Source organism: Chrysemys picta, chromosome 14 (assembly GCF_011386835.1).
Source record: "Chrysemys picta bellii isolate R12L10 chromosome 14, ASM1138683v2, whole genome shotgun sequence".
Classification (NCBI taxonomy): domain Eukaryota; kingdom Metazoa; phylum Chordata; order Testudines; family Emydidae; genus Chrysemys; species Chrysemys picta.
In genome coordinates, this window is record NC_088804.1 from 37,996,859 (window position 1) to 38,021,102 (window position 24,244).

The window sequence follows — 24,244 nt, forward strand, 5'->3', positions numbered from 1 at the left end:
AAAGGGAATTACACAGGACCTGATCCAAAACCCATTGATGCCAATGGAAAAATTCCCATTGACTACAATTGTCTTTGGATCAGGCCCATAACCATGTTTATTTGGGTAATGCATATCCTTTCAAAAGCCATATAATTTACCCCTTGTCTTAGCCCTGCTATAAGTATACACTGTGGGAGTCTGAGACTTGTATAATTTACATCTTTCCAAGCAAAGGAATTTACTTAATTGGGTTTGAAGTATAATACGTGTTGTTATAATGCCCACAACAAGTGAAGCAAACCCAACGTAACCAAAATATCTGATCTAGTATTCCTTCCTCTGGTCTGCCCTGCATTTTCTGCTTCCATAAGACTGTAAGCTTTGTAGGGCATAGACTTTTAGGGCGTTTCAGTGCTTAACAAATAATAATACTGAAAATTGATGATATGTTATTATTTTGCATAATTTGTTAACAATAGCTGGCTGCTGCTTTAGTGGTTGTTGTTATTTTGTCCTTGAAATTACATTGTTGGGATGAAATTAGAATGAAAATTATCCTTTTGTTCTTGAAATGTGTATTTATTTTTAGTGGGAAACATGCATTATTCATACTGTTGTCCAAGCTGTAGAAGTCACTCATGCAAGAAATAACTTGCAAATCCTGACCTGATTTCAAAAAATGTGGGAAAGTTTATTTATTTCTCCATGCATTCCTGATTTGCAATGTGCTATCTAAAAATGTCACTAAGATTTAAGCTGACTGAGCTCATGCTAAATTTAGCCACTATATTTTAAATAAACATTCTTTATGCCTTACTGAACTGGCTTTGAAGCTGGCTTAAAACAAATAGCATTTTCATGAGCATTAACAATGTTTTACTCTGGAGCAAGCTGATATCTAAATTAGTAATAATGTCTTATCTTGTGTAATCTGAAAATGTGATTTAAGGCCCAATCCTGAATTCCTTTAAGGAATACAGAATCAGACCCTGCATTTATCTTCTATAGGGCCAGTTCTCTCCTTAATCGAGCAAAACTTCCTGTGTGCCGTCGATTATATAATGGGCCCCATTCTGAAAGCCCTCTAAGCAATAAACTCATATTGAAGTCCACTGGAATTCAGCATGGATAAAGCTTGAAGGGTCTGGCCCATTATAAAGAAAGCACTTCATGGCTTGTCTGGCTAAAGCACTAAAAAAAAGTGTAGGGAGCAATTATGCAATAACCAGACTGATGAATTACATAACCTAATAGTCCTTTTCCATCTGTAACTTCTCTAGTTCTGTGATCTCTTTTTCTCAGTCTTTAGGCTAAGATCAAATGTGCTGTCTTTTTAATATCTGATATGTTGTCTCTCAGGGGACTACGTCCTAAATTTGCAGAGGTATAGATTTGGTAATCTGCTAGCTCCTTCCCACCTCTAACATCTGTGTTCCTGTGCCCTTTATAAACAGCTATGGCGCAATTAGCAGAAAACTTCTGGCCTTCAGTTTCAAAAGAGACATCATCTTATGTAATGAAACCAAGGATCTTGCTTAGGATAGGAAGGAAAGAAGAAGTAACTAATATTTTAAATTGTAAACAAATGAAAGTGTGAGACAATAGCTGTTATTATTACTATTATTTGTTATTTTATGGTCTCACTTTGAAAGCAGCCAAGGTTGGACATCCATTCCCTTTGCTAATTGAAGGTGCCCAAAAACATCTTCTACTTTTTATGTAAATATATAAAATGCCCTGGGACCAATTTTAAGCAAAAACACACACAGTGTGTGTGAGAAACCCCACTTAAAAGGAATGAAATTCCTGGATTGTTGCAATGCACTGCTATGTGCAAATTGTAGTTCCCTATAGGAAACCTGTGTATTCCTGCAAGTTAGAAGTGGCTGCATAATCCCAGAGACATGAAACCTTGATAAGTTGGGATATAGGTCATTCCTATCCAGTGGAATGGAAAGGCACATACTGCCCACATAAGGAGTATTCTCTTCTGTGTCATCGAATATTTTCTACTTTGTTCCCAGTATTTCAGACTTAAATTTATTGCCAGGCCGGAGAGGTTGAGAACTCTGGGCTGAAGATTCCACAGATGTGTCAAATAGTGGGTGGTAGTTTTCAGCATTGGCAGCTGCTCCTTTGCCTATAGAACAGGTGTGAAATGTTTGACAACAAATTCCGGGAGTGCGTCAAGGTGCCCATCTTTGTATGACATTTTAGGACAACAGTAAAATTTGTAAACATGAATTCTTATTGGAGTAGTAACAGCATGTTCAACTATATACACGTTGTTTGTGTGTGTGTGTGTGAGAGAGAGAGAGAGAGAATATGCACATAGGCTCACATTGGAGTCTGCATATATTACATAGTTCTCATTTTATTATTGTTTTTCTTATCTTGTGTACAAATGGATGACATACAAAGGGAGTGTACAAATAAATAATTCTATCAGCCCATCATGCTTTGTTATACAGACTCTTTGTCTGTCACATACATTAGTCAACTGTCAGCGCTAATTCCAAATCGCTGCTCAAAATAATTAGACTCATTCTGATTTCACTCCAATTAGTGTCATACCAGTATGTCTATTGGCATCACCAGAGTAGGTGTGATCAAAATTAAGCTCATTGTAGCTTTTAAAAACAGCAGCAGTGCATTGACCACATTCCACCCTTCCAAAAAAACGGGGGTGGGGGTCACACCCACCAGAAAATATACCTCCACAAAATATAAAAATTAACAATACTCCAAAAATCTGCCTGTGAACAAAAGACACCTACTGTATATGCTGGGCTAAATTCTAGTTTCATTTTCAGCCCTTAAGATGGCCGCCTGACTGTGGCTCAGCCCTGGAGTACTCACTGGCACAGAGAAAGTCACTCAGCCACATGTCTTAATTCTTTCTCGTGATACGAGGGCCAGGGACGGCCAACAGCACGGGACGAAAGATCATTTTAAACAATGGAAGGAAGCAATCTCTTTTACAGAACTCACAGTTCACTTGTGGAACTCCCTTCCAAAAAATATCAGTGGGGCCCAGAGCTTGGCTGGATTTGACAAAGGATTTGCCTAGCAGTTTCCAATTTGTGGTCCATGGACGAGCGGTGGGCCACAAAATCTTTCTCTGTTCTCCGCAAAGAGCTGGGTTGCTGGCTTAACAGCCCTGATCCACCTCCAGCCAGGACACCTGTAGAAGGAAGGAAAGTGGTGGATCTGCCACTAGAGGCTGCTCTTTTATAAAAGGGGCTGCTGTTTCCCTCTCTCGAAGCCAAAGAGAAGCCACTTGCCCCGTCACACCCAGATACACCATATGCTGGAGGGAAAGGAACTGGGATAAAAGTGGGTACCGTGGGGCCTAGGCTGGGTGTTGAGGAGCTTCAGAACCAGAGAGCTACCAGGCCAGGGGAGTAAGCTGGGAGACAGGGGCAGAGATAGGACTGAAAACCCAAGAAGTGAGTGAAATTGAATTGATTTTTGGTGGGGATGTTTAGTTTGTGTGAGAATGGGTGGGGTGGGGTATTTCTGTGTGTGGCAATTCTCAGTCCTACACCAAAAACAATCACTCCCCCTGAGAATTACTGTAGCTGCTAGAGGAGGGATGTTGCCTAATCTTGAAGTGCAGCCTGATTTGGAGGAGAGGGTCCATTAGAGGATCTGTCTATTGACAGAGGGCCCACACTACAAAAAAAGACGGGAACCTTTCAGGTTAAGCATTGATGGGGTTAATAAGAACATTGACAGTTAGTTACAGGGGCTAGAGGTTTTGGGTTTGGTTTGGTTGTTTGGATTTTTTTAGAGATATAAACTCTCATGATTCAGGGAATAAACCAACCACTAAGTGAGGGGACTGCGGGGGCGGGCGGGGGGGGGAATTACCATATGGGAAGGTTGTTGCATAATTGTCCACCATAGAATTTCTTGCACCTTCCTCTGAAGCATCTAGTACCGGGCACCACTGGAGACAGGATATTGAACTAGATGGGCCACTGATCTGGTCTGGCAATACCTATTTTCCCATGGATCCTATCCCCATCTCAGCCAAAGGCAAAACACCCATTGACTTCCATGGGTGGAACGGAATGCCTCTTCAGATCATACACATGTACAATTCCCTTTGACTGCAGTGGGAGCTATGGCTGAGTCAGAACTGCGAGAGGCCTAACTGATACAGGCATCGTCCGGGCTCTTTTGTGCCACTGCTTAAGAATGACATCACCACCCTGACCCCTAAAAGACTTCCATGATGTCATCCACCATCCCTGACACTAATGAAGCCTCCTTCACAAGGCGGCCATGTATTTAGTTTGCTGTAATACCTGTATCAAGTTACACATGCCAACAGCAAGTCAGACCAATAAGTGGGAAAGTAAAAATATTAACCCTTTCAGTCTCAAGGGATCAGAGTAAAATACTGCGGGGCTGTCCTGGTTAAAAAGAAGTGGGCAAACTAACCTTAGCTAAATCCAGGCTGAAGTGGTTAAAAAGAAGTGGGTAAACTAAACTAAACTCCATATTGCTCAAATGAGAAGAGAGTAAACACAGTTTATCCTTGGCTACACTACTGTGTCTGAATTTTACAGAGCTGTTAGGCGGCTGTAACTCCTTCACAGTTGTAATGGCTCCCCTATGAACTACAGGATTAGATAGTGCCATAAATTTTTGGAACAGCTTATCTACAATTGGCATCATACTCGGTAGGGTTTTTTTAAAAAAGAAATAAAATAAACAAGTTGTCATGCTTACCTGAAATCCCTTTTGCAATTCAATGACAGGCATAAAAAGAAACTTTTCAGTGGTGGTTTTGCTATTTTTAGAGAAAAGGTTTGTACGTGAATTGTATATGTTAGTTTTAAAATGTAGTTAAGCCTCTCTCTAGGTCAGCACTACCTCCCACGGCTCTGTGACTTTTTGTACTTTCCCACATCAGATAAGCTGAGAGTTATTTGCAGATTCTGGATGTTCAGCTCCTGAACTCCACGTCTAAATGCAAATAGCCCCGGCCTAAGGCGCTGCGAGGATATTTCAGAGAAAACCCCAGACCATCCTGTGGGGAAGGGCAAATGATTCGGAACCAGAGCTTTGCCAACAAGCCCAGCTCTTCCTCGGCAGTCCCTGGTCAAGGGGGTTATTTAAAGACAGACTCGGTTGTGTGTGAGAGAGATGTTCTCTCTGTCGTCCGAAAACAATTTTACTGACCCCTTCTTCAGCATCTTGTAATGCACTGGGCAGTATTACATTCTCTCTGAGCTGCTGCTACTCCTCAAGCAGCCTCTGAGAATTAAATACTAATAGTAATATCACTGTAAAAATGCATCTCTTCTAGCGTTTTTACAGCGCCTTATTCCCTTTCTTCACTCCCCGCCCTCCCCCCCAAAAAAACAATTTATTTCAGCAGCGTGAACTGGGGGTGATTTTTAAATAATCAGCCATATCATTGAACAAAATACTTTATTGAATATAGGTTCGGCTTCATAATGAAAGCTGATAATATAAAAGATTTCCAAAGGGCATTTGCCCACTAATATACAAAGAGAGCCTCAATATTTATTGAAAGAATAACAAAATGCTCCTGTTATAATGCATCTAGGAGAAAATAAAAACCTATGGGGACGGGGTTAGTTGATTGTTCTTGGTAGACGTCCAGTTTGTAACAAGGTAACTCCAAGATTAACGGTTATTATTCGATCAATGTGCTTTTATGTTTAGAGCATCGGATTCCATCTATACACATTTGCAGTTTCTCCATTCCACGTCATTCAAAATCTGGTGTTCTCTGTAAACAGCTTCAGTGACACAGACACTATCAAAATACAATAAAAACGCAAGTCCTATGCAGTAAACCATGCCATGAATTGGATACAGTACTGATGCCAAGCAAGCAGGATTGTTCAGAAGGAAATTCCATTTGTGATTATGTTTAGCTCATCTTATATGTCATGTATCTATCTATTCGAATTATTGAAATGACCAGGTTGGGGTTTATTAGGCAACATCGCAGCAATTGTTTATATGTGTGCGGGAAAATATATGTATTAACTGCAAAATCACACACACACACTCAAGAAAAACACATGATTAATTGGGGTACATGGGGGTTGTTTTTTAACGTGAAAGCAAAGCAGTTGGACAAAAACAGGTCTTAAATGCATGATGGATGGGAAGAATAAACCATCAGGCTGCTGTACTGTTTGTGACAAACATAATGCAAAACCTCTGTAATATTTTTTGTGTACAGCCAACGTAAAAAAAATGACCTTAAAGTACATTTGGAAGAAAAAATATCAGTCAACAAATCTGCTGAGAAAGAAACGGTTGAAAATGCCCTAAAATCCTAATATGTTTAACCCAAGTAATTAATTTAACCCATGTAATTAATTCTTGGTTTTATATATATATATATACGATCCAATTCCGTGTGTGTATAATTGGATATCAAATTGCATTGGGTTTTTTGTTACTGAAAATTAAATACCGTCTCAGACAAGTGCAGAGGAAAATAAGAGAGAAAGGGAATCCCGAGCTGATAAAATCTACCTTGAACTTGGGAATCGAGCATCAGGGAAGCACTGAACGCTGGACAGACATTAGCATTCGCTGCCAGCGACCCACTGATGTATCCAGCTGGCAGGCGCTCCAAAGCCAACTTGGAGGCGCTCGGGTCCCAGCCTCCCTCTGCCTGCGCGTCCCCTTTGGCTGGCTTTTGGAGAGTTTTATGAGCTAAGATGCTGTCTATACTGAAGCTTTTGGACTTCTCTGAGCTTTTCGGAGGCATTTGATCTGTCCCGGCTGCAGAGCCCACCTGGCTCTGATTGGCACTTGGGGAGAGCATGCGTGCACCGGAGATGGGTATATGCTGACCTGCCCTGGCCTCTGCCAGCACCGTCTCCTGCGCCTCTCCCTCCGAAGAGCTCCCCACCCTTTCCCCCTCGGGCATGCTTCCCTCCTTGGAGGCAGGCGCAGGGACCTGAGGAGCTGCGCCCCTGGATGGATGGGGATGGTCCCAAGGGGCAGGGGGCACCTCTGACTGAGGAGGATCTGCTGCTGCCCGATTGCATCTCACAGAGCTCGCTTTGTTCTCGCCTTCCTCCGCTGGAGCTAGTGCATCCCTAGAGGCGCAGGCTGGCTCCAGGTTCTCCTCTCCCGCGGATGCAGCCTGGCTCCCCCGGAATCTCTTCGGTTGCACATCAGCTCGGTTGCCAGCGGGCTGGTCCTTCCCCTCCTCTGCCTCTGCCTTGCTCCTCGTCTCCTGGGACCCTGAGGCTTTGGGCTTCCTTTTCCTCCGCCGGTAGTTCCCGTTTTCAAACATATCCAGGCACCTGGGGTCTAAGGTCCAGTAGCTGCCTTTACCAGGTCTGCCTTTCTCCCGGGGCACCTTGATGAAGCAGTCGTTGAGGGAGAGATTGTGCCGGATGGAATTCTGCCAGCCCTGCCTGTTGTCGTGGTAGAAAGGGAACCGCTCCATGATGAACTGGTAGATGCCGTTGAGTGTCACCTTCTGGTCTGGAGCCTCCTTGATGGCCATGGCAATGAGGGCAATGTAGCTGTAAGGAGGCTTCTGGGGAGGTTCCTGCCTGGAGATCACGCTGGTGGAGGCGAAGCTTAAAGCCGCAGGCAGCCCAGCCCTATCTGCCCCGTACAGATAGACCATGGAGGAGCCATTGAGCGCGCTGCTCATTGGAGGTAGATGGCTGCTGAAAATGTGGCTCATCGCGGATGTGGTTTTAGCTCCGGATCTTTCCCCTGGCAGTTCAGAGACGGGAAAGGACAAGGAAGAAACCCTCCAAGAGTCCACCGGGGAACTATTGGTGTGAGCTCAGACCCCAACCCTGCCTCGACGAGTTTGTTCTCCCTCTGTCCCGGCTTCATCGCTCTTTTTTAAAAAAAAAATGTTAAATAATTGTTGTAAGTTTGCTCTTATATGTTGACTTAGCACTGGAAAATAAATTGTCTCCGATAAACAGTCGTTTGTGTGCTCAGCCCACCCACATTAATTAAAATATCATTGCTACACAACTCCAAGCTCCCTCCACGTGTCTCTCTGGTACCAGCCAATGGTTCGCCGGGTTTGTCCTTCATTTGTTTATAGCATTAGTCTGTTGATAAGTCTGCCCACCCAAGTCGAATCAAGCTGTGTTTATTTGGAAAAATTTCCGGGCACCCAATATATAAACGCACTGATCTGATGTTTGAAATATCACGTCCACCCTTTGACGCTGTAAGCACACAGTCAGCAAAGCAGGATGTACACGGCTGGAGCGCAGAGGGAGAAGGGGCAGAAACTCCTGGGTAAAGGAGAATTTGTAGGGTTTTTTTTTTTTGAAAGTATCAATACCGAGGAAAACAGGCAATGAAATGGAGCTGCAAGGAAGAACCTAGGGGTCTGTCTCTCTCTCTCCAAGTGGAGAACAGGGATGAATCCTCAACGGGTGCAAATCAACTTAGCTCTACTGATTTACACCCGTTGTGGATCTGGCTTTTTGCCTTCAAACCTGCAGTGATCGCCCCTGAGACACAGCACAGACATCCAAGCAAGCAGGTTTGCATGAACGGTCCAGTAGAAAGGACATGGTAAAGCACGTCTGAAGACAGTTGAAGCAAAAGACTAGGGAAGCGATCCAACCAGGTGTATGCGCTGGTAGTGTCTGGTGCCATTTGAACAGGCTGCTTGTACCGAGTGATGCTAATATACTCTCTCTAGCCTCAAGGGTGAGGAGAGTCCCCCCATTGCTAGTGAAATCCAGCAGGAGGGAATTCTGTCTTCGGACCTCAGGCCTGAGGCTAGTGCAGTGTGCATGCAGGGGGACGCGACTTAAACAATCCTTCTTTTTCGAGGAACCAAAATCGAAGGGGAGTTTGATTATTATTTTGGGGGTCACAGTGGGATTGCAAGGAGCAACCGCGCTCCATAAAAGGCGAACTTGGCAGGCAGGAGGGGGAGGTTTAGTATTTGTGAATGCAGGCCTGTTGCTTTATATTATGTACTTTCCTGTTTATACCAAGGAGGGGGATTATAACAACTTTACAAGTGCACACAGCTGGCCGGTGATTACATTAGGCATTTGTGATGCTCTTTTTTGTATAAACGTTCAGGTTGGGGTTTTTTTGTTGTTTTTTATTTTTTATTTTTTTATTGACTGATGTAACGATTTGAATCAAAGGTACTGGCCGAGTCGGATTCAGAAAGAGGTGTCAGCTTTTTAATGAGGCCGATGAACAGACCACCTCTGAGCGTGGCATCTAATGTTGTGAAATATTAACAATCAGCTTTCTCTTTGTGGGTGAAAAGGACAGATGCTGAGGGCCCTGGTGTGTTCCCGGTTTTTAAAGCAGTCAGTGGTGGGGCGGGGGGGATCTGCTACAAACCGATGGCAAGAGATGACCCCTGGAAACTGACTAACATACGAGCCGGGGCATTTTTAGGAAGCTGTGTAAAGGCAGATCTGAGTCACGAGTTTCTGTTCTGATTAGAGGCTCTTTGCCTGGCTTCTCTTCTGGGAGCAAAATGTGCTCAGAAGGAAACGCGGGCCACGTCTCCTGTAGGGTCTGATCCAACCTCGAGTGACTTCCCTGGGCTTTGCATCGAGCCCATACCGAGGGCCAATCAACTTTTAATGCGAGCCCTCGTTTGAGGGGAGCCAGCAGGATTTGGCCTCCACTGGTAACTTCTAAAAGTAATCGGGAAAATTAAGGGTGCCGTTAGAAAACAGGGTCCCGATTCTGTACACCTTGCCCAGGTAAAACTATTGACTCGAATGGGACTTTTGTCTGGGTGCAGGATCGGGCCCTTATTGCATCATAAACATCACACAACTTTTCAAAAGGCTAGCTGGGAATTCCCTTGGGGTTATCCCCCAGGTGCCCGGCAGGAGATCAGAAGCGGTGAAGAAACCTGATTTGATTTCTGCATTTTCAGATGAATCCAGCAGGGGGTCAGATTAACAGCTGGAGTAAGAAATCGTCTTGCTTTGGATTTGCAAATTATTTTTTTTTAAAGTGGATTTCAATTCTGATGTTCTCATTTGTTGTTCTAGATTGGGACCTCGCTTCCACGGAGTCTGCTTATTAATAGGATTGTGACTCCTTGATTTCAGGCATTACTTCGTAGCATTAAACCAGAGGGAAATAAATCGAACCTATTAACACGGCACATTTCAGAGAGTCAATAAACTGCAAACACTTTTATTTGATATCAATTATCACATTCCATGGGGCGACCCATATTAGCAAGTGCCTTGCACTCCCAGGGGCTGTTTGATTGTCCACCTCCAGCGTGTGCGGAAAAACCCTGGCCCTTGGCTCAGTTTAGAAATCAATTCTCCTAAGCATCTCTTCGTTAAACATTATTTCACATAAAACCTCCTTGTAAAGGGGGCTCTGTGGATCAGTGTTGGAGCCCAGCTGCGTTCACTCATCTGACACCTTATCGACATCCGCAGTGGAGATTTTAAACGGGAGATCAACGTTTAACGTCGCCTTCCCCCCGGAGGCTTTATTTAAATTCTCACAGGCTCTAGTGCGTCTCCTTGAGAAATCCAAGCAAGAAATATTAAAATAATAAATAGTCCCCGTAGATGGCGGTGGGCCCGGGATACAGACACAGGCTCACATGGCAAAGAGGTTTGTTGCCTCCTTTTTTTGTACATCGCTGCTAGAAATTCCCCCGGGAGGCAAAGCAGAGAAGTTCGTCTCGGTTTGAAACCCACCAATCAGAGGGTCCTAACAGCTCATTCGCTGCCTGGGTGCGTTACCCTCTTCTGATGCCCTGACCCCCTGACATGAGCAGCCATCGGTGTGTCTGTAATCCGAGCCGCTCTAACGACTCTGATTGCCACAGTCCGGGGCTGGGAGCGAGTGGTCGAGAAGCTACGTGGGGAACTTTCTTTCTGCAGGCTGGGCACAGGAATCTATACATGTCCCGGGCTCTTTAGAGACTCCTGGATGTACTTTCGCTTCCCTAAAGCCGGGACTCGTGTCCCTTAAAGGCAGCAGGACAGAGGGAGACTGTCATAGCAGAGAGACACACTTGGCAGCATAGAGGAGACGCAGATTAGCAGCTTTCCTGGTCAGGAGAAGGGAGCAGAGACCGGGGTGTGATATCTGGAGCGTCTCCCCCCAGACAGTACCCCCTGCAAGTTATTAAAAATGGTCCATAGCCAAAATATTCAGACTTGGGGGCCTAAAGTTAGGGCACCCCAATCAAAGCGATCTGATGTTTAAAGGTGTTTAGCTTTAGGCACCCCAGTTTGCCCACTTTAACCTATATCGCCCCACGTTATTCTTCCCCAGCTCTCTAGGCCTTGACATCGTTATAACTAATGCTTTGCATCGGAGTCCATAGCGGACTGGAGCAGCAGTCAAGTTTGTGCTCGGTGTCAAATTAGAACTAAAAACAGTTTGCCCTTTGCATGATGCAAAACGGATGTTAGCGGCAGCTTTACCGCTGCGAATCTCTCTCACAGAGGCACTTTCTACCTAACGCCTTTTCGTCTCTTTTTCCACGCCCTGTTCCTGGCTTTCAAGTTCTCTAGAATCTATCCCAAGAAGGAAAAAGCTACAAAAATAAAAGCCTCATGAGGCTTGCAACAAGATGCTACAAGGGAGGCGATACTAAATGGGGTGTTGATATATTTGTGCAAACCTGGCAGGTAACTAGAATGTGATCTTAATAGGTCTGGGTAGGTTATATTTTGGGGAGTTCCTAACTGGACTGCATTTGAGCCCTGTAGCACAAAGGGAATTCTCGTTGGTTGCTTTGGATTGGCAGAGCTGGAACAGAAATACACGGTGGTATAAAGAGCTGTTGGTTTTTGAACACATACTTTGCTGATCACAACTCATAGCCAACCTGTGGAACTCTTTGCCAGGGGGTGATGTGAGGCCAAAACCATAACTGGGTTTAAAAAAAAACCTAGATAAATTCATGGAGGACAGGTCCATCAATGGCTATTAGCCAAGGTGGTCAGAGAGTCAACCCCATACTCTGGGTGTCCCTAAACCGCTGACTGACAGAGTCTGGGGATGGATCACTCGATAAATTGCCTTGTTCTGTTCCTTCCCTTTGAAGTATCAGGCAATGGCCACTCTGGGAAGACAGGATGCTGGGCTAGCTAGACCATTGGGCTGACCCAGTGTGGCCGTTCTGATGAATTAAAGGTCCTGGGAAGTGGGGGAGGGATCCATTAACTAGGCAGCGGATTTGAAGTCCCAAGCAATTTTGGCATTACAATGTATTGATAGTGCTAAGTGTCCACCCCCCATCCTCATGAGCCAAAATAAACCCCAAACAAGGCTGGGTCCAGCCGAGGTGAACTCGACAGTACAGCGACTTCCCTGAGAGAAGCTGATCTTGGCCCGGTTAGTTTGTACTTGAGCACAACTCCCCATTGAAGTATTTGGAGTGTTGTGCCTGAGTAGAGGCTATCATAGGATCGGCTCCTTAATGGTGCTCTGGGATTTATGTTGGTCCCTCACCTGTAAGCAAGTACACTGTAGGGCCCGATCCTGCCAGGTGCTGCAGCTGTCCCTTAATGAGGCTTACAGGTGAAGGTGGCGTCACACCATAACATGAGTAGGGATGGGGATGTATTTTGGCTGGCAGAATTCTGAGATCAGCAGCAACCTTTGCAATGGACGTGACTACTTTAAATGCTCTAAACACAAACACACAAACAAACACACACCGATTCCGCTTCCATCGAAACCAAGGACAAAACTCTCATTGACTTCAGTAGGGCTGGATCCAGCCCCCTCCCCTCCCATAAAGCCAGGGAGTCAATCGTGTTGGAAAGAATGACTGTGTCCCACACTATTGCTGTGAGGACTCTAGGTTGGGATACCTGGGGTATTTGCTGTTCCTTGATTACTCTTGCAAAACAAGAGTCCAGACAATGTGACTGCACAGTTTAAAGATTTTAACTGTGTTATTTTTAGCACGGCTCTAATTCCCCTGGCTGGTTTAAACCACCTGGGGGACAATAATCCAAATCGGGTTAAACCCCCCCCCCCTTTTTTTTTTTTGCAAGAAGCGACCTTTCAAAAAAAATAAAACAACCATCTCACCAAATCTGAACAAACTAGTGATTAAATTCGCTTTTACAGCAAGCCTTTCAGACAAGATTCGGGAGAACACGCCCATTGCTTTTAGAAACGATCAGGGAACGATTTCACATGGAAAGAAACCGAGAAAAACGACTTCCCGGGACGTTCTGGTTCTCTTTCAAAAAAGTCTCTGTCTACAGATTTAAATAATAGTTCACGAATGGTTCCCCTAACGTGACTGTGATGGAGAACTCTCCTTGCCGGGAAAAAATCTACGAGGAGATGTTGGAGTCTGTTTGCTCTTTGAAGATTTTCGACTACAATGCAGAGGGAAAGGCAGAGGTAAAAACGCGACAGCTGTTTCCAAAGGGAGATAAGGATGAAAGCTGATCGTTATAAGGGGAAATATAAGTATTTAAACCTAAAATGTTACATGCTTAGCACCAAAAGGTGCCCAGGGATAGATTTAACTCTTGGTGTTTTTCGGCATAGCTCAGAGTTACTCTTGTCCGCTCCTATGGAAAATAATACACCGACTTGGAATGTCTTAATCTGGCAAATGGAAAGAATGCTTTGATTGTAAGTGTTTGCTAGGTGTTAGTATTCTGATGGGTTTTCCCTTTTTAATAAAAAAAAACAAATAAGGAATCAAAATTGAGCGTGCCCGTATTATGCACGATAAAACAAGGTTTAAAAAGAGAGCACAGCTCGGAGTGCTACCCCTGCCCCAAGGCATGCAATCGGGTGTGAGATCGACGGTCCAATCTCACAAACTTGATACGGGAAACACATTTCTGGGCCCCAAATGCTGCCACCAACTAATAGGAAACTAGCTAGCTGCTGAAACCTGCCATTTTTTAGGGCCAGGTCATTGCAGCTTGGGGACAAGGAGCAGGGAGCCCTGTGAGAGAGACATTTAAGTGCTTTCTTTTTCCTGGGGATTTTTATTTTATTGTTTAATGTGACAGGGTCTTGCAGGAAGTCAGCCACCCGGAGAAGGGGGAACTTCAAGAGACAGAGGCAAGGATGCATTTGACCTACCTGAGATCATTCACTTTGAGTGGAAATCGAATCAAAATCACTAACATGCCTTTTTGATGATTATGACTAATTCTCCTTTGGGGGCTTTGTTTGGTTTTATAGTATCGCCGGGTAGGACTCGATACTGGGTCAGGAAAACAGCTCGAGCCTCAGCGAAAATGAAAACTTGGAAACGCGAACAAGAGGCTGCTGCCCGCAGACACGGCTGAACGCCGCCTCTGCACGGTCCAGTGTCCAGTGTCCCTCTGGAACTGTCCAGCAAAAGGGCAACTCTCCGGAGAGCCGCGGCAGGCGTGTGAAATGCCAGCTCAGGGAAAGGACTGACGGCGGAGGCAAGTGGCTGCCCTTTCGGGGAAAAGCACACGCACCTGGCTCTGGCAGCAGCTTCAGGAGGTCGGTATCTGCCACGGGGAACTGCTTTTTCCCAGCAGCTATGACACAAATGCGATCGCAATAAGATAATCTGGTGCGGCGAGCTTGGACCGCATGTTGGCACATCATGCGTCTACACTACGCCAGCCTGAGAATCCCCGGAGTGGTACCGGGTTATTCAAACCCCACTCTCGGCTGAACCCCCATCCAGGGCCTAGTGCCCGTTAGACACGGAAGGAAAAGGCTCAAGGCCGAATTATCTGGACAATTTAAGGACAATAGCAGATCACCTGTGCCTGCATCCCCCTTCTCCGCCCCGGAGGCCCTATGTTGTAGAGAGAGTCTGCCACTGGTAACTCTGGCTCAAGCAAGGAACCTGTTAAGGAGGAGAAGTGGCAAGTTTAATGTTAGTGGCCACGAATATTCCTCTGTCTCCCTATCTCCCACACACACAGCCCACCCTCTCCCCATCAAAAAAAGAAGCAGCAGCTGTTTGAAAATCCAACCCAAGCACCTGATTTTCAGCTCCCTGCTGATAAAGGTACAGAACAACGCTATAAGGGGGCTGCTTCACTGTGGGCTGGGGGAAAAATCTATTAAGCGAAAAATCTCCCCGACTTAATTTTAAGAAGGAGGGAGGATTTGGGGAGGTAGGCGGGGAAGGAGAGTGTAGTTGCTCCTCTATTTTTCCTCCTTTCTCCCCGCCTTGCTCTTTTATGAATAGACAAAACCCCTCGAGAACTTGGCAGAAGTAGCTCGGGTTTTATAGGAAGGCTGCTGAAATACAGCACAAATTATTCTTATGGGCCATGTTTCATTTAAACCAAGGTTTCAACGCACGCTGCCAGAATTCGGCAGGATAGGGTATGTGCCAGATCAAAATCAATTCAGGTAATATGTCTACCATGACCTACAGTATATCTCCTCCGTCCATCTATTCACCTTTTCGTCTTAATTAGGTGTTTCGTGGTTTTGATTTGTTTTTTTTTTATGGGAGGCGATCTGCAGATTTGCCTCCTCAGCAATGTTTATTGTGCTGCAATTATATTCTGCGAGTCCATATGTTAACATCCATATTTATTGACAATCTTTGCAGCTAGCCCCTACTTTCGTTGGGGAATTATATTATTCCAATTAAAGTTAACTTGACAGAAACAGGCTGCATTTGAAAACGGCTCCTAAGGCCACGTTTATCTAAAGGCTGCTTTATTCTTTACCAATGTGCTAGACAATCCTGTGATGGGGTTTTTTTTATTCTGACTAAGCGACAACGAGCCACTGCATTTCTGAAGCATGTTAAAGTTGCTCAGAAGAGATCAGAAGGAAGAGATGGTTGGCAGCTTTAACATATCCGCTGTCAGCCCCAGGCATTTATAATGAGAGCTCAAATTGGGTATAGGAAGCAGAAAACGAAGTCAGATGAAGATAGATCTTTTGTACAAGAAACGAATAAAAACAGAATGCGTTCAGACAGGGCTGTAAAATCATCCTAATATGAACTTGCTGGGATGGTTCTTAGGACTTCGTAATGAGATCCAGATCAAATGATATTTCTTATTATCCTCACAGGATGTTATTAGTTTATTCTTCCTATACACTGTTGTTCTATCGGGGCAACTGCCTGTAGTAGATTGCTGCTGAACTGAGAGGTAACTGACTACATTCAAAGCGCCTCATAAGGCCTACATCTCAGTAGGTAAATAAAACTGTCAAGAAAAAGATTAAAATAAGAGCGATTAATCAGAACCTATCCCGGTGAGGAGTCTTTCACTCACATCATTTGCGGATTGCAGAATCTCACTCCAGTTTCAAACTGGCCAATTGTCCTGGATTTGCAAAGTGTTCTGGGAACAATCCTGGGAAGCCCCTTTAAACTAACCCAGGAACGCCTACGTTTTCATTTCAGCTATGCGATTTCGTCATGTGAACTGAGCCTTTGTTAAATAAATAATAATAATAAAAAAAAGAGTAATAAACCTTTAGTCTCCAGGAAATCTACTTGGTTTTAACATTAACGTGTTCCACGTTTTCTGCCTGAAAAATGGGATCGGAAAAATGGCAAAAACACACACACACACATACATGCGCCAGACTTTGAGCAGAAGAAAACAACATGGATTTATTTTAAGGTAAGTACAACGATTAAGACCACATAAGACAAACAAGCGTGAAGTAGAATAAAACCAAATAGTTCTCAGGAATGGTCAGGGTGGAGACTATTATACAAAACATCACACTGTCGTAAATTAAAAAAACCGCATCAGATACTTTGTCTCTTTTTCCCCAAAATCCACCAACAAAAATAAATTATTTCCTCGTCTTGTAAAAAGAACAGCTCTAAAGAGGAAGAAATTCTCTTGCATAATTGTACACACACACAAAAAAAGGAAGAAGAACTCAACTTGTAATTAATTGGGCTGTTAGGAATTGTTGGGCAACATAAAAAAAATATTCCAGTGAACTCAACTTTAAATATTATATTAACGGCTCTGAAAATTAGCCTGATTAGAAATCCACACATTTGATAGCACAATAAGAGAACTTAAAATACCCCGGACATATATTTTTATATATATAATATATAATTTTCTTTTTAATCGCATAATGATCGCTGTGATATTGGTCCATAACTTATTTTCGGAGACCTCCTATACTTTAGCATATAAATTTGCCACTTTGTTTAGATAGCTCTCTATATATTTTAAAGACATCCCTTTTCAAGTAGAATTTACTTGTCTGGAATTTAAAGATGATGGAAGAGGATTAAGGGTCTATAAACTCTTTGGTTCCCAGGTCCGCTTAGAGGTTGTAAAAGGATTTCCTTATGCAGTCTTAAGTGTTTGTTTAATTGGCCTACCCAGGAGAGTCAATGCTAATCAATACTTAGTGCAGTCATAGGAATAGGGGGTGGCGTGGCGGTATATGGAGGGCGTGGATCTATAGGGGATCTGACAGCTTGTGTTGCCGCTCACCTGATGCTCGTTGAGGGTCGAGCTCTCAATCCCCAGCCGGTGAGAGTTGAACATGTCCCGGACGGTCGGAAAAGTCTGCTGCTGGGAGCCGAACGTGTGCCCGGAGAGGTGGTTGAGCTCGCTGCTGTGGTTGAGGTACCAGGAGGCTGCCGGCTGCCCGGGCCCGCCGCTGGGATGCGGGTGGCTGGGGGTCAGCGCGCTCTCCTGGCTGGAGGCCAGGTTCATGGTGGCCAGAGGCGAAGAGGTGCCGTTGGGATGCTCCGAGATGGCTTCTTCCAGCGTGGTGGGGACGCACATGTGGCCCGCCCTGTCCCCGGTGTACAGGCTCATGGCTCGCATGCTGCATTGGTAGCTTCCGCTCGTGTCCATGCTCTGGCCGCACGCCTGGCTGTAGATGGAGGGCTGCGCCTGGGGGTAGCCCAGCGGCAGCGAAGCCACCAGCCCTGCCCCTGTCCGGCCGGAGGCGGCGCTCCCGGGGCTCAGCTCCCCCGGGGGAGAAGTCCGCAGGGTCATGATGTTCTCCACGCTGAAGCCCGACAGCCCGTTGCCGGCCGGGTGGTGCTCCGGGAGGGAGCTCTCGGTGGACACCGACGGGGTGGAGGCCACGCTCCTGGGGCTGCCGCTGCCCGGGCTCAGCGTCTCCACCTTGGTGATGACCGGCAGGTCTGGCGAGGAGGCCTCGCTCTTGATGACCACCTTCTTCTCGGAGGCCTCCTTGGCGATGTCCGGGCTGGAGACGCCCGGCGCCTTGGGCTGCTCCTTGGGCTGCCTCTCCTCCTTCTCCTTGGGCACGTCTTTCTTCTTGAAGCGCCGGCGGCGGCGCAGAAAACTGCCGTTCTCGAACATGTTGTAGGAGTCCGGGTCCAGGGTCCAGTAGCTGCCCTTGCCGGGCTTCTTGTCGTCCCGCGGCACCTTGACGAAGCACTCGTTGAGGGAGAGGTTGTGGCGGATGCTGTTCTGCCAGCCCTGCTTGTTCTCCCTGTAGAAGGGGAACCGGTCCATGATGAACTGGTAAATCCCATTCAGGGTGATCTTCTTGTCCGGGGCGTTCTGGATGGCCATGGTGATGAGAGCGATGTAGCTGTAGGGAGGCTTCACCAGGTCCTTGGGGGCCGCCGGCTGGTGGTGATGGTAAGGCCCATAGGAGCGGCCCATGCCGGCGGCGTACTGGTCAGGGTGGCCCGAATAGACGCTCATGGGGCTGGCCATGTTGCTGTAAGTCCCCGCGGTCCGGTAGTAGTTCTGCTCGCTCAAGTAGGGCACCACTCCCAAGGCGTTGGGGTCGGAGACGGAGTAGCGAGCCTGCATCATGGATGGGGCTCCCCCAAATCGCAAGGCGACGGAATCACCGGGGGAGGGGACACGAAGAGGGTAGGGGTTTTGGGGGAGAAGGGCTCACCCCAACGGGATTCCTCTGCAGAGGAGGAGGGTGAGGGAGGAAGGGGAGAGAGAGAGAGTCTCAAACACAAGCTGCCCAAATCCAAAAGGGTCGTTAGCAGCAGTAAATCAGCAGCATCCTTCAGAGTCGCCAGGAGGAGCGTGCCGTGCGGATATCTAGTGATCTCTCGGGGTGTTTTTTTTTTTTTCAGAGGTGGCAAACGCTGCTGCTAAAAGGGAGGCAGAAGCAGGGAATAATTCTCGCAGGCAAAGAACAGTCTTGAGGGGAAAAATATAATTCTTGCAACAACAACAACAAAAAATTCTTCTGGGAGGGAAACCACCAAAACGTCTTGTGAACTCAGAATCAAAATAAACGCTAGGGCTGTGGAGGAGCGTGTGAGTCCAGTGTGTGTGTGTGTGAGTGTGTGTGCGCAGAGCCACCGGCGAGCCCCGCAAATGCAAACTCCCCTTATAGGGTTTGGGAAAGTTTCAAAACTTTTCTTGCCGAAGGCGAGTTTTTACTCCTCGCTGGCCACGCCTCTGCCCTCGACTTTGAGCCAATCACAGTGCACTTGGGGATGGCTTTGTCCAATCAATGGGCAGAGAGAGAGAGGCCGCGGCGGAACAGCGGTGCTAGGACCAAGGTAAACGCAGAGGGGTTGTATTTTTTTTTTTTTGAAGGCGTTGGAAGGTAACGAGCATCCAACGCGGCTCATTAGTGACTTGTGTTTGCTCGCAGTAGAACTTTCAATGACATGAAATGTAATAAATGAACGGCACGGATTTTAAGCAGTAAACCCTGCCAGTTTTATGACGAGCTGATCGCAATGATCAGCGATCAACTGAACCCGTGTTCTTGAGTGCTGTATTATTCCTCCGGGTTTTTAACGGAGGAAACCTGGAATGCTGTACAAACACAGAGCTTCCCATTTAAAATACATTTTATTTTTAAATCAAATCACCCTCCAGTCCTCGGGTGGATATTCAGAAGGGGCTGCGCATTTTCTTGGGTTCTTTCTCACACAGTACTTGTAACCTCGCTACCTATAAAAGCATTAGCGCTGAAAGCTATGGGATGGCACACATCCCGTTTCATAGCATAGGCTGATAGCAGTTCAAATAGCCGACACTGGGATCTTTGGGCGGTAGCACATTTGCAGATTCCTCCAACACTTTCAAAAGAATTGAGCAAATAAAAATAAAATAAAATCATAAAAGACCCAGGAGAAAAAGACCCAGAGCGAGATGAGTTTTCTTGGGTTTGTGAAACCCGCCCCTCCTGCTTTCCCTAATGATTTCATTACAGGCAATCAGATTCGGTTAATTAGGGACGCATGCTAGCGGAGTGTAGATTCCCGTATTTGCAAAGCTGCTGTGAACTGCACTGCATTGATTGTGGATAACGTTTATCTCAAAAGCAGACAGATGAAGAAAGAAACAACCTCTCCTCCCGCCCCCAAGTAAAATAAAAAGCAAAAAAAAAAAAAAACCCAAACCACCTCCCTTTTGGATCCAAATTTCTGAAAGGCGAATTTAAATTAAAACGGAATAAAATAGCTACAGAGCCAGTCTGTGTCCGCTGCCTTTTGAAAGAAGGCCCTCCGTCTGTAATTTACTTCGTGTGACTTTTTCAAAGATCATCTAACAATGTGTGCAGAGCAAAATTCAGTCTTCGGGAATCGGTAAAGCTTCAGACAGGGACACATTTAACAAAAAGTGAATGCTCCCGCCTGAGAACTACTGAGAATCACGAAAGCTATCTGTGAATGTCTTAATACAAAAGGGAAAGGTTTTTTACCCAATACTTTAAAATCCACCAAAAACCTGTAATGCAAATTGATGGTCGATTTCTTGAAAACTTTCACCTTCGTTTTGATGGCAATACATTCAAATGATGCGCATCGATTTCTTTATGTGCAATAAATGCCCGGGTGATTTTCACACGAGAATAAAAAAGCAAATTATTTTAGATTTGCTGCTGTTTCATTTAAATGTATTAACGGAGAAACGCGGTTTATTTAGCAGGTTTTAGAACGACTTCACATTTTTAAACTTCAGCCTTCAGTACAACAACACTTCTGATCAGCCCTAATTGTTTTAAAGCACACAATAAGCACATGGGGACTTTAAAAAAAATCATATACAAGTTCAAAAAGTTGTAAACGCCAAACTGAAACACTGGCGGGTTATAGCTCTTTGACCTGCTATTTCCTAAAGGTTTACGTTTTGTCTCAACAAATAGCCTTGTTATTAAACCCTTACCTCCCATCAGTTCACCACTCTCAAAACTTTACCGAGCGTAAGTTTCTAAAGAAATCGAAAAGACGCCCTGTGTCCCGGCATCACGCATTTGGAAAATCGGTGGCGTCTAAATCCAAAGACTCTTAATAGCATAAAGTTCAGCTACAAGAAAAAATAGTTTCAGCCCCAAATGAGAGCGAACTCGAGAGATCCTTTCAACCAAGAGCGCAAAGGTGGACAAGAAATATTCTCTTTTCCTTGGAATGCTCCGGCTTTTTTTGTTTTCCCCTTTAGGACTCCCGGGAGCAATGTTTGTTTGAGTTATTTGAACAACAGCTTCTACGTGCCTAGAGGTTTTGTCTTGACTTTTTTTATTTACCCTTGGTGGACACTATAAAACAGTCCCCTGAACCTTTCCACTACCAGATCCCCCCCCCCCCCCCTTTGAAATGTCCTTGCAATCTTGGAGAATTTAGGAGAAACAAGAAAATTGCAAAGACCCGGTTGCAAAGACTGAAATAATCAAGACAGGAGATTTGTCCCATTGTTTTTCTACAAAGGCAACAACAGAATCAGTTGCTCTGGAAGCCAAGTGAAGCTCTCCTCAAACATCACCTGAACTCTCCCACTGAGTCTAGTTTGCTCACTTTGTGGGTTTTGGTGCCCTCTAGGGGATACATAGGAGAATTTAAATATTTTTCTGTGCAAATGTTCAGTGCATTTAATGGTAAAAATGTTGGTGCTGACACCTTATGGACTTATCCTGGCAGAACAGTCGTAGTATCAAAAATTGATCAGATGTCAGACACGAGCTTTGTATATTCATTTTTGGGGGTATTGTCCTACGAATGTGTGTCAGTAAGTGCCAGAAATGGGAGGCAAGAGTTTATTCCAAAGAAGAAACAAGCTTTGCACAGGCAATGAAAAACTAAGCTCGGCTGTTCCTGTGACCACATTTTTCCTGCAAAACTATATGCACATAATTGCCTTAACTCTAAGCATACGCATAAGTTTTTGCAGGATCAGGGATTAACCCAACAGAGGTAGCGACATCTGAAAATGGGTATGGGAAAATGACCCAAATACACACAGAGAGAATCAGTTCATAGCAGCAAATGAAAATCCGAATGTGTCTGACTCAAAGCAGGTTGGTTAGTTTCAACCCTGACTACCTTGAGGAGCCTCCGTTGTTTTATTGTTTCCTGTGCAAAAGGTTATCCAACCGTACAGAGTTTACTAGCAAATAGAAACTTGTTTCATAACAAGCCAGATCTAACACAATTTCGGCAAAATGAAGCAACATAGTTCTGTATTGATTTTTTGTTTGTTTGCTTTTTGCAATTTAGTTTTTCTCTTAACCAAATGCTATTGAGATTCTAGAGTTGTCGTTACTTGTATTTTGTATAGTACTGCCTATGATAATAATTATTTGATTAATAATTCTTCCAACCAAAACATTACAAGCAATTACCTGACTGTATTCGTTTCATCTCCAGGACAGAAAATAAAGCACAGAAATGCATCTGTGCCTACTTTTCAGCTTTCATTTTCAGGAAATTTGCAAGCTTTCTTTTATTGCTGTCCTTAATGTGTCAATTTCTGAGGTTGGAAAGGATTTGCAATAAAAGGTGCTTGCAAGGATTGTGGAGAGCACCAGAAAAATACAAAGGGGATTTGGAATCCAGGCTTTTAGAAGCATTCCTTGGTTTTCTTCTTCTTCTAAAACCATAAAACACTTCACGAAAGATTTTCACATTTTCCCTTCTAAATCTGAATATTAATAGTTCTTATAAGACAATGGTTTATCTTTCACTATTTTTGTAAGCAGTGTTGTAGCCTCCTGGATACCAGGAGATTAGAGAGACAAGGTGAGTGAGGATATCTTTTACTGGACCAACTTCTGTTGATGAGAGAGACAAGTTTTTGAGTTTGAAGAGCTCAGTGTAAACTTGAAAGCTTGTAACAGAAGTTAGCCCAGGAAAAGATATTACCTCACCCACCTTGTCTATCTTTCTCTATAATATTTTCAATTTTTAAAGCAAAATTAGTAGGTACTCAGATACCACAGTGAAATGTGCAATGCAGGAATTATAGTAGAATAGACTAGAATACTCACTTCTATTAGGGATATTTAGGGACTGATCCAACTTCTATTGACACCAAGGAGAGACTTTCCATCGACTTTAGTGGGAGCTGGGTTGAGCCATTAGTGCTAAAGCTCGAGCGGGCAATATATGTATGACAGTAAGAAAAGAGATCTTAGAAAAGTGATTTTGAGCAAATGGGATTTCAGTTTTATGGGATCAAACAATAGCTGATGCACGAAACCTGTAAAAGAGGCCTCAATTGTTAGGCAAGTTGCTAATTTAAGAACCCATCCCCAAATATTCCTAAATGTATCAAGTCCAGTTCTCCTTCCCCTGGAAGACCAACTCTTTTAAGCAACTATTTATTTATTTATTTATTTATTTATTTATTTATTTGCTGGTTTCTTAAGATAGATAGATAATGAAATCTATCTATCTTAGATAATTATATGGCCTCCAATCTGAGTGTCCCATAATCTTTAATGTATTTATCTTCACACCACCACTGTGAGATAGGAAAGTACTATCAGCCCCCATTTTATAGGTGGTAAACTGAGGCATTAAGCTGCTAACTAACTTGCCTAAGGTCACACAGGAAGTCTGTGGTGGACCTGAGACACAGACCTCCCAAATCCTAGGCTGGCCCATGGGACCATCCTTCTTCTCTGATATACAGTAGATGATTTCTAAAGGGGAAGGGGATAATTATAGGCACTTCAGTCCACACAGAGTAATTATCCTTCCAAAGATTCTGCTTCATCAGATTGAGGGTATCATAATTACCCTGAATTAAAGAGAGGTTGTAAATAGCTCATCCAGGGCCCAATCCTGAACTCCCTACAAAGACAAATAAATGATCCATCAATGTTGTTGGGAATTTTGCATGAATCGAAAGTGAAGAATTGGCCTCCAAATCCTCAAACATTTGATTCACATGGATGGTCTGTTATGTCTGGATGGGGAACCATTAACTTCAACGGCACTCGGTTTTGGTGTACCAGTCTTCCTGGATGGATCCCATTGCCCATGGACCTAATTGCTTGTATTGAAATCAGGGTGAATCTCACCATGGACTTCAAGAGAAACAGCATCAGGCTCCAGGGTTATTGGGACTGTTCTGCATTTAACCAAACA

At 44.6% G+C, this 24,244-nt stretch overlaps 2 protein-coding genes across 3 annotated transcripts; both read right to left on the reverse strand.

Annotated features, from left to right (window-relative positions):
• Positions 1 to 2,336: 2,336 nt before the first annotated feature.
• FOXC2 (forkhead box C2) lies at positions 2,337 to 19,284 on the reverse strand. 2 transcript variants are annotated; one of them, XM_005292284.4, is made up of 2 exons: positions 17,403 to 19,284; positions 2,337 to 3,166 (listed from the first exon to the last, which is right to left on the reverse strand). In XM_005292284.4, exons 1-2 carry the CDS (start codon positions 18,711 to 18,713, stop codon positions 3,134 to 3,136), a joined length of 1,344 nt encoding a protein of 447 aa, XP_005292341.1. In that variant the 5' UTR covers positions 18,714 to 19,284; the 3' UTR covers positions 2,337 to 3,133. The 2 variants fall into 2 exon arrangements, with proteins under 2 accessions (XP_005292341.1, XP_005292340.2); XM_005292283.5 differs by lacking the exon at positions 2,337 to 3,166 and adding an exon at positions 14,614 to 14,806.
• On the reverse strand, positions 5,414 to 13,404 carry FOXL1 (forkhead box L1). Its single transcript, XM_008168627.4, has one exon. It carries the CDS (start codon positions 7,685 to 7,687, stop codon positions 6,434 to 6,436), a length of 1,254 nt encoding a protein of 417 aa, XP_008166849.2. The 5' UTR covers positions 7,688 to 13,404; the 3' UTR covers positions 5,414 to 6,433.
• Positions 19,285 to 24,244: the final 4,960 nt, after the last annotated feature.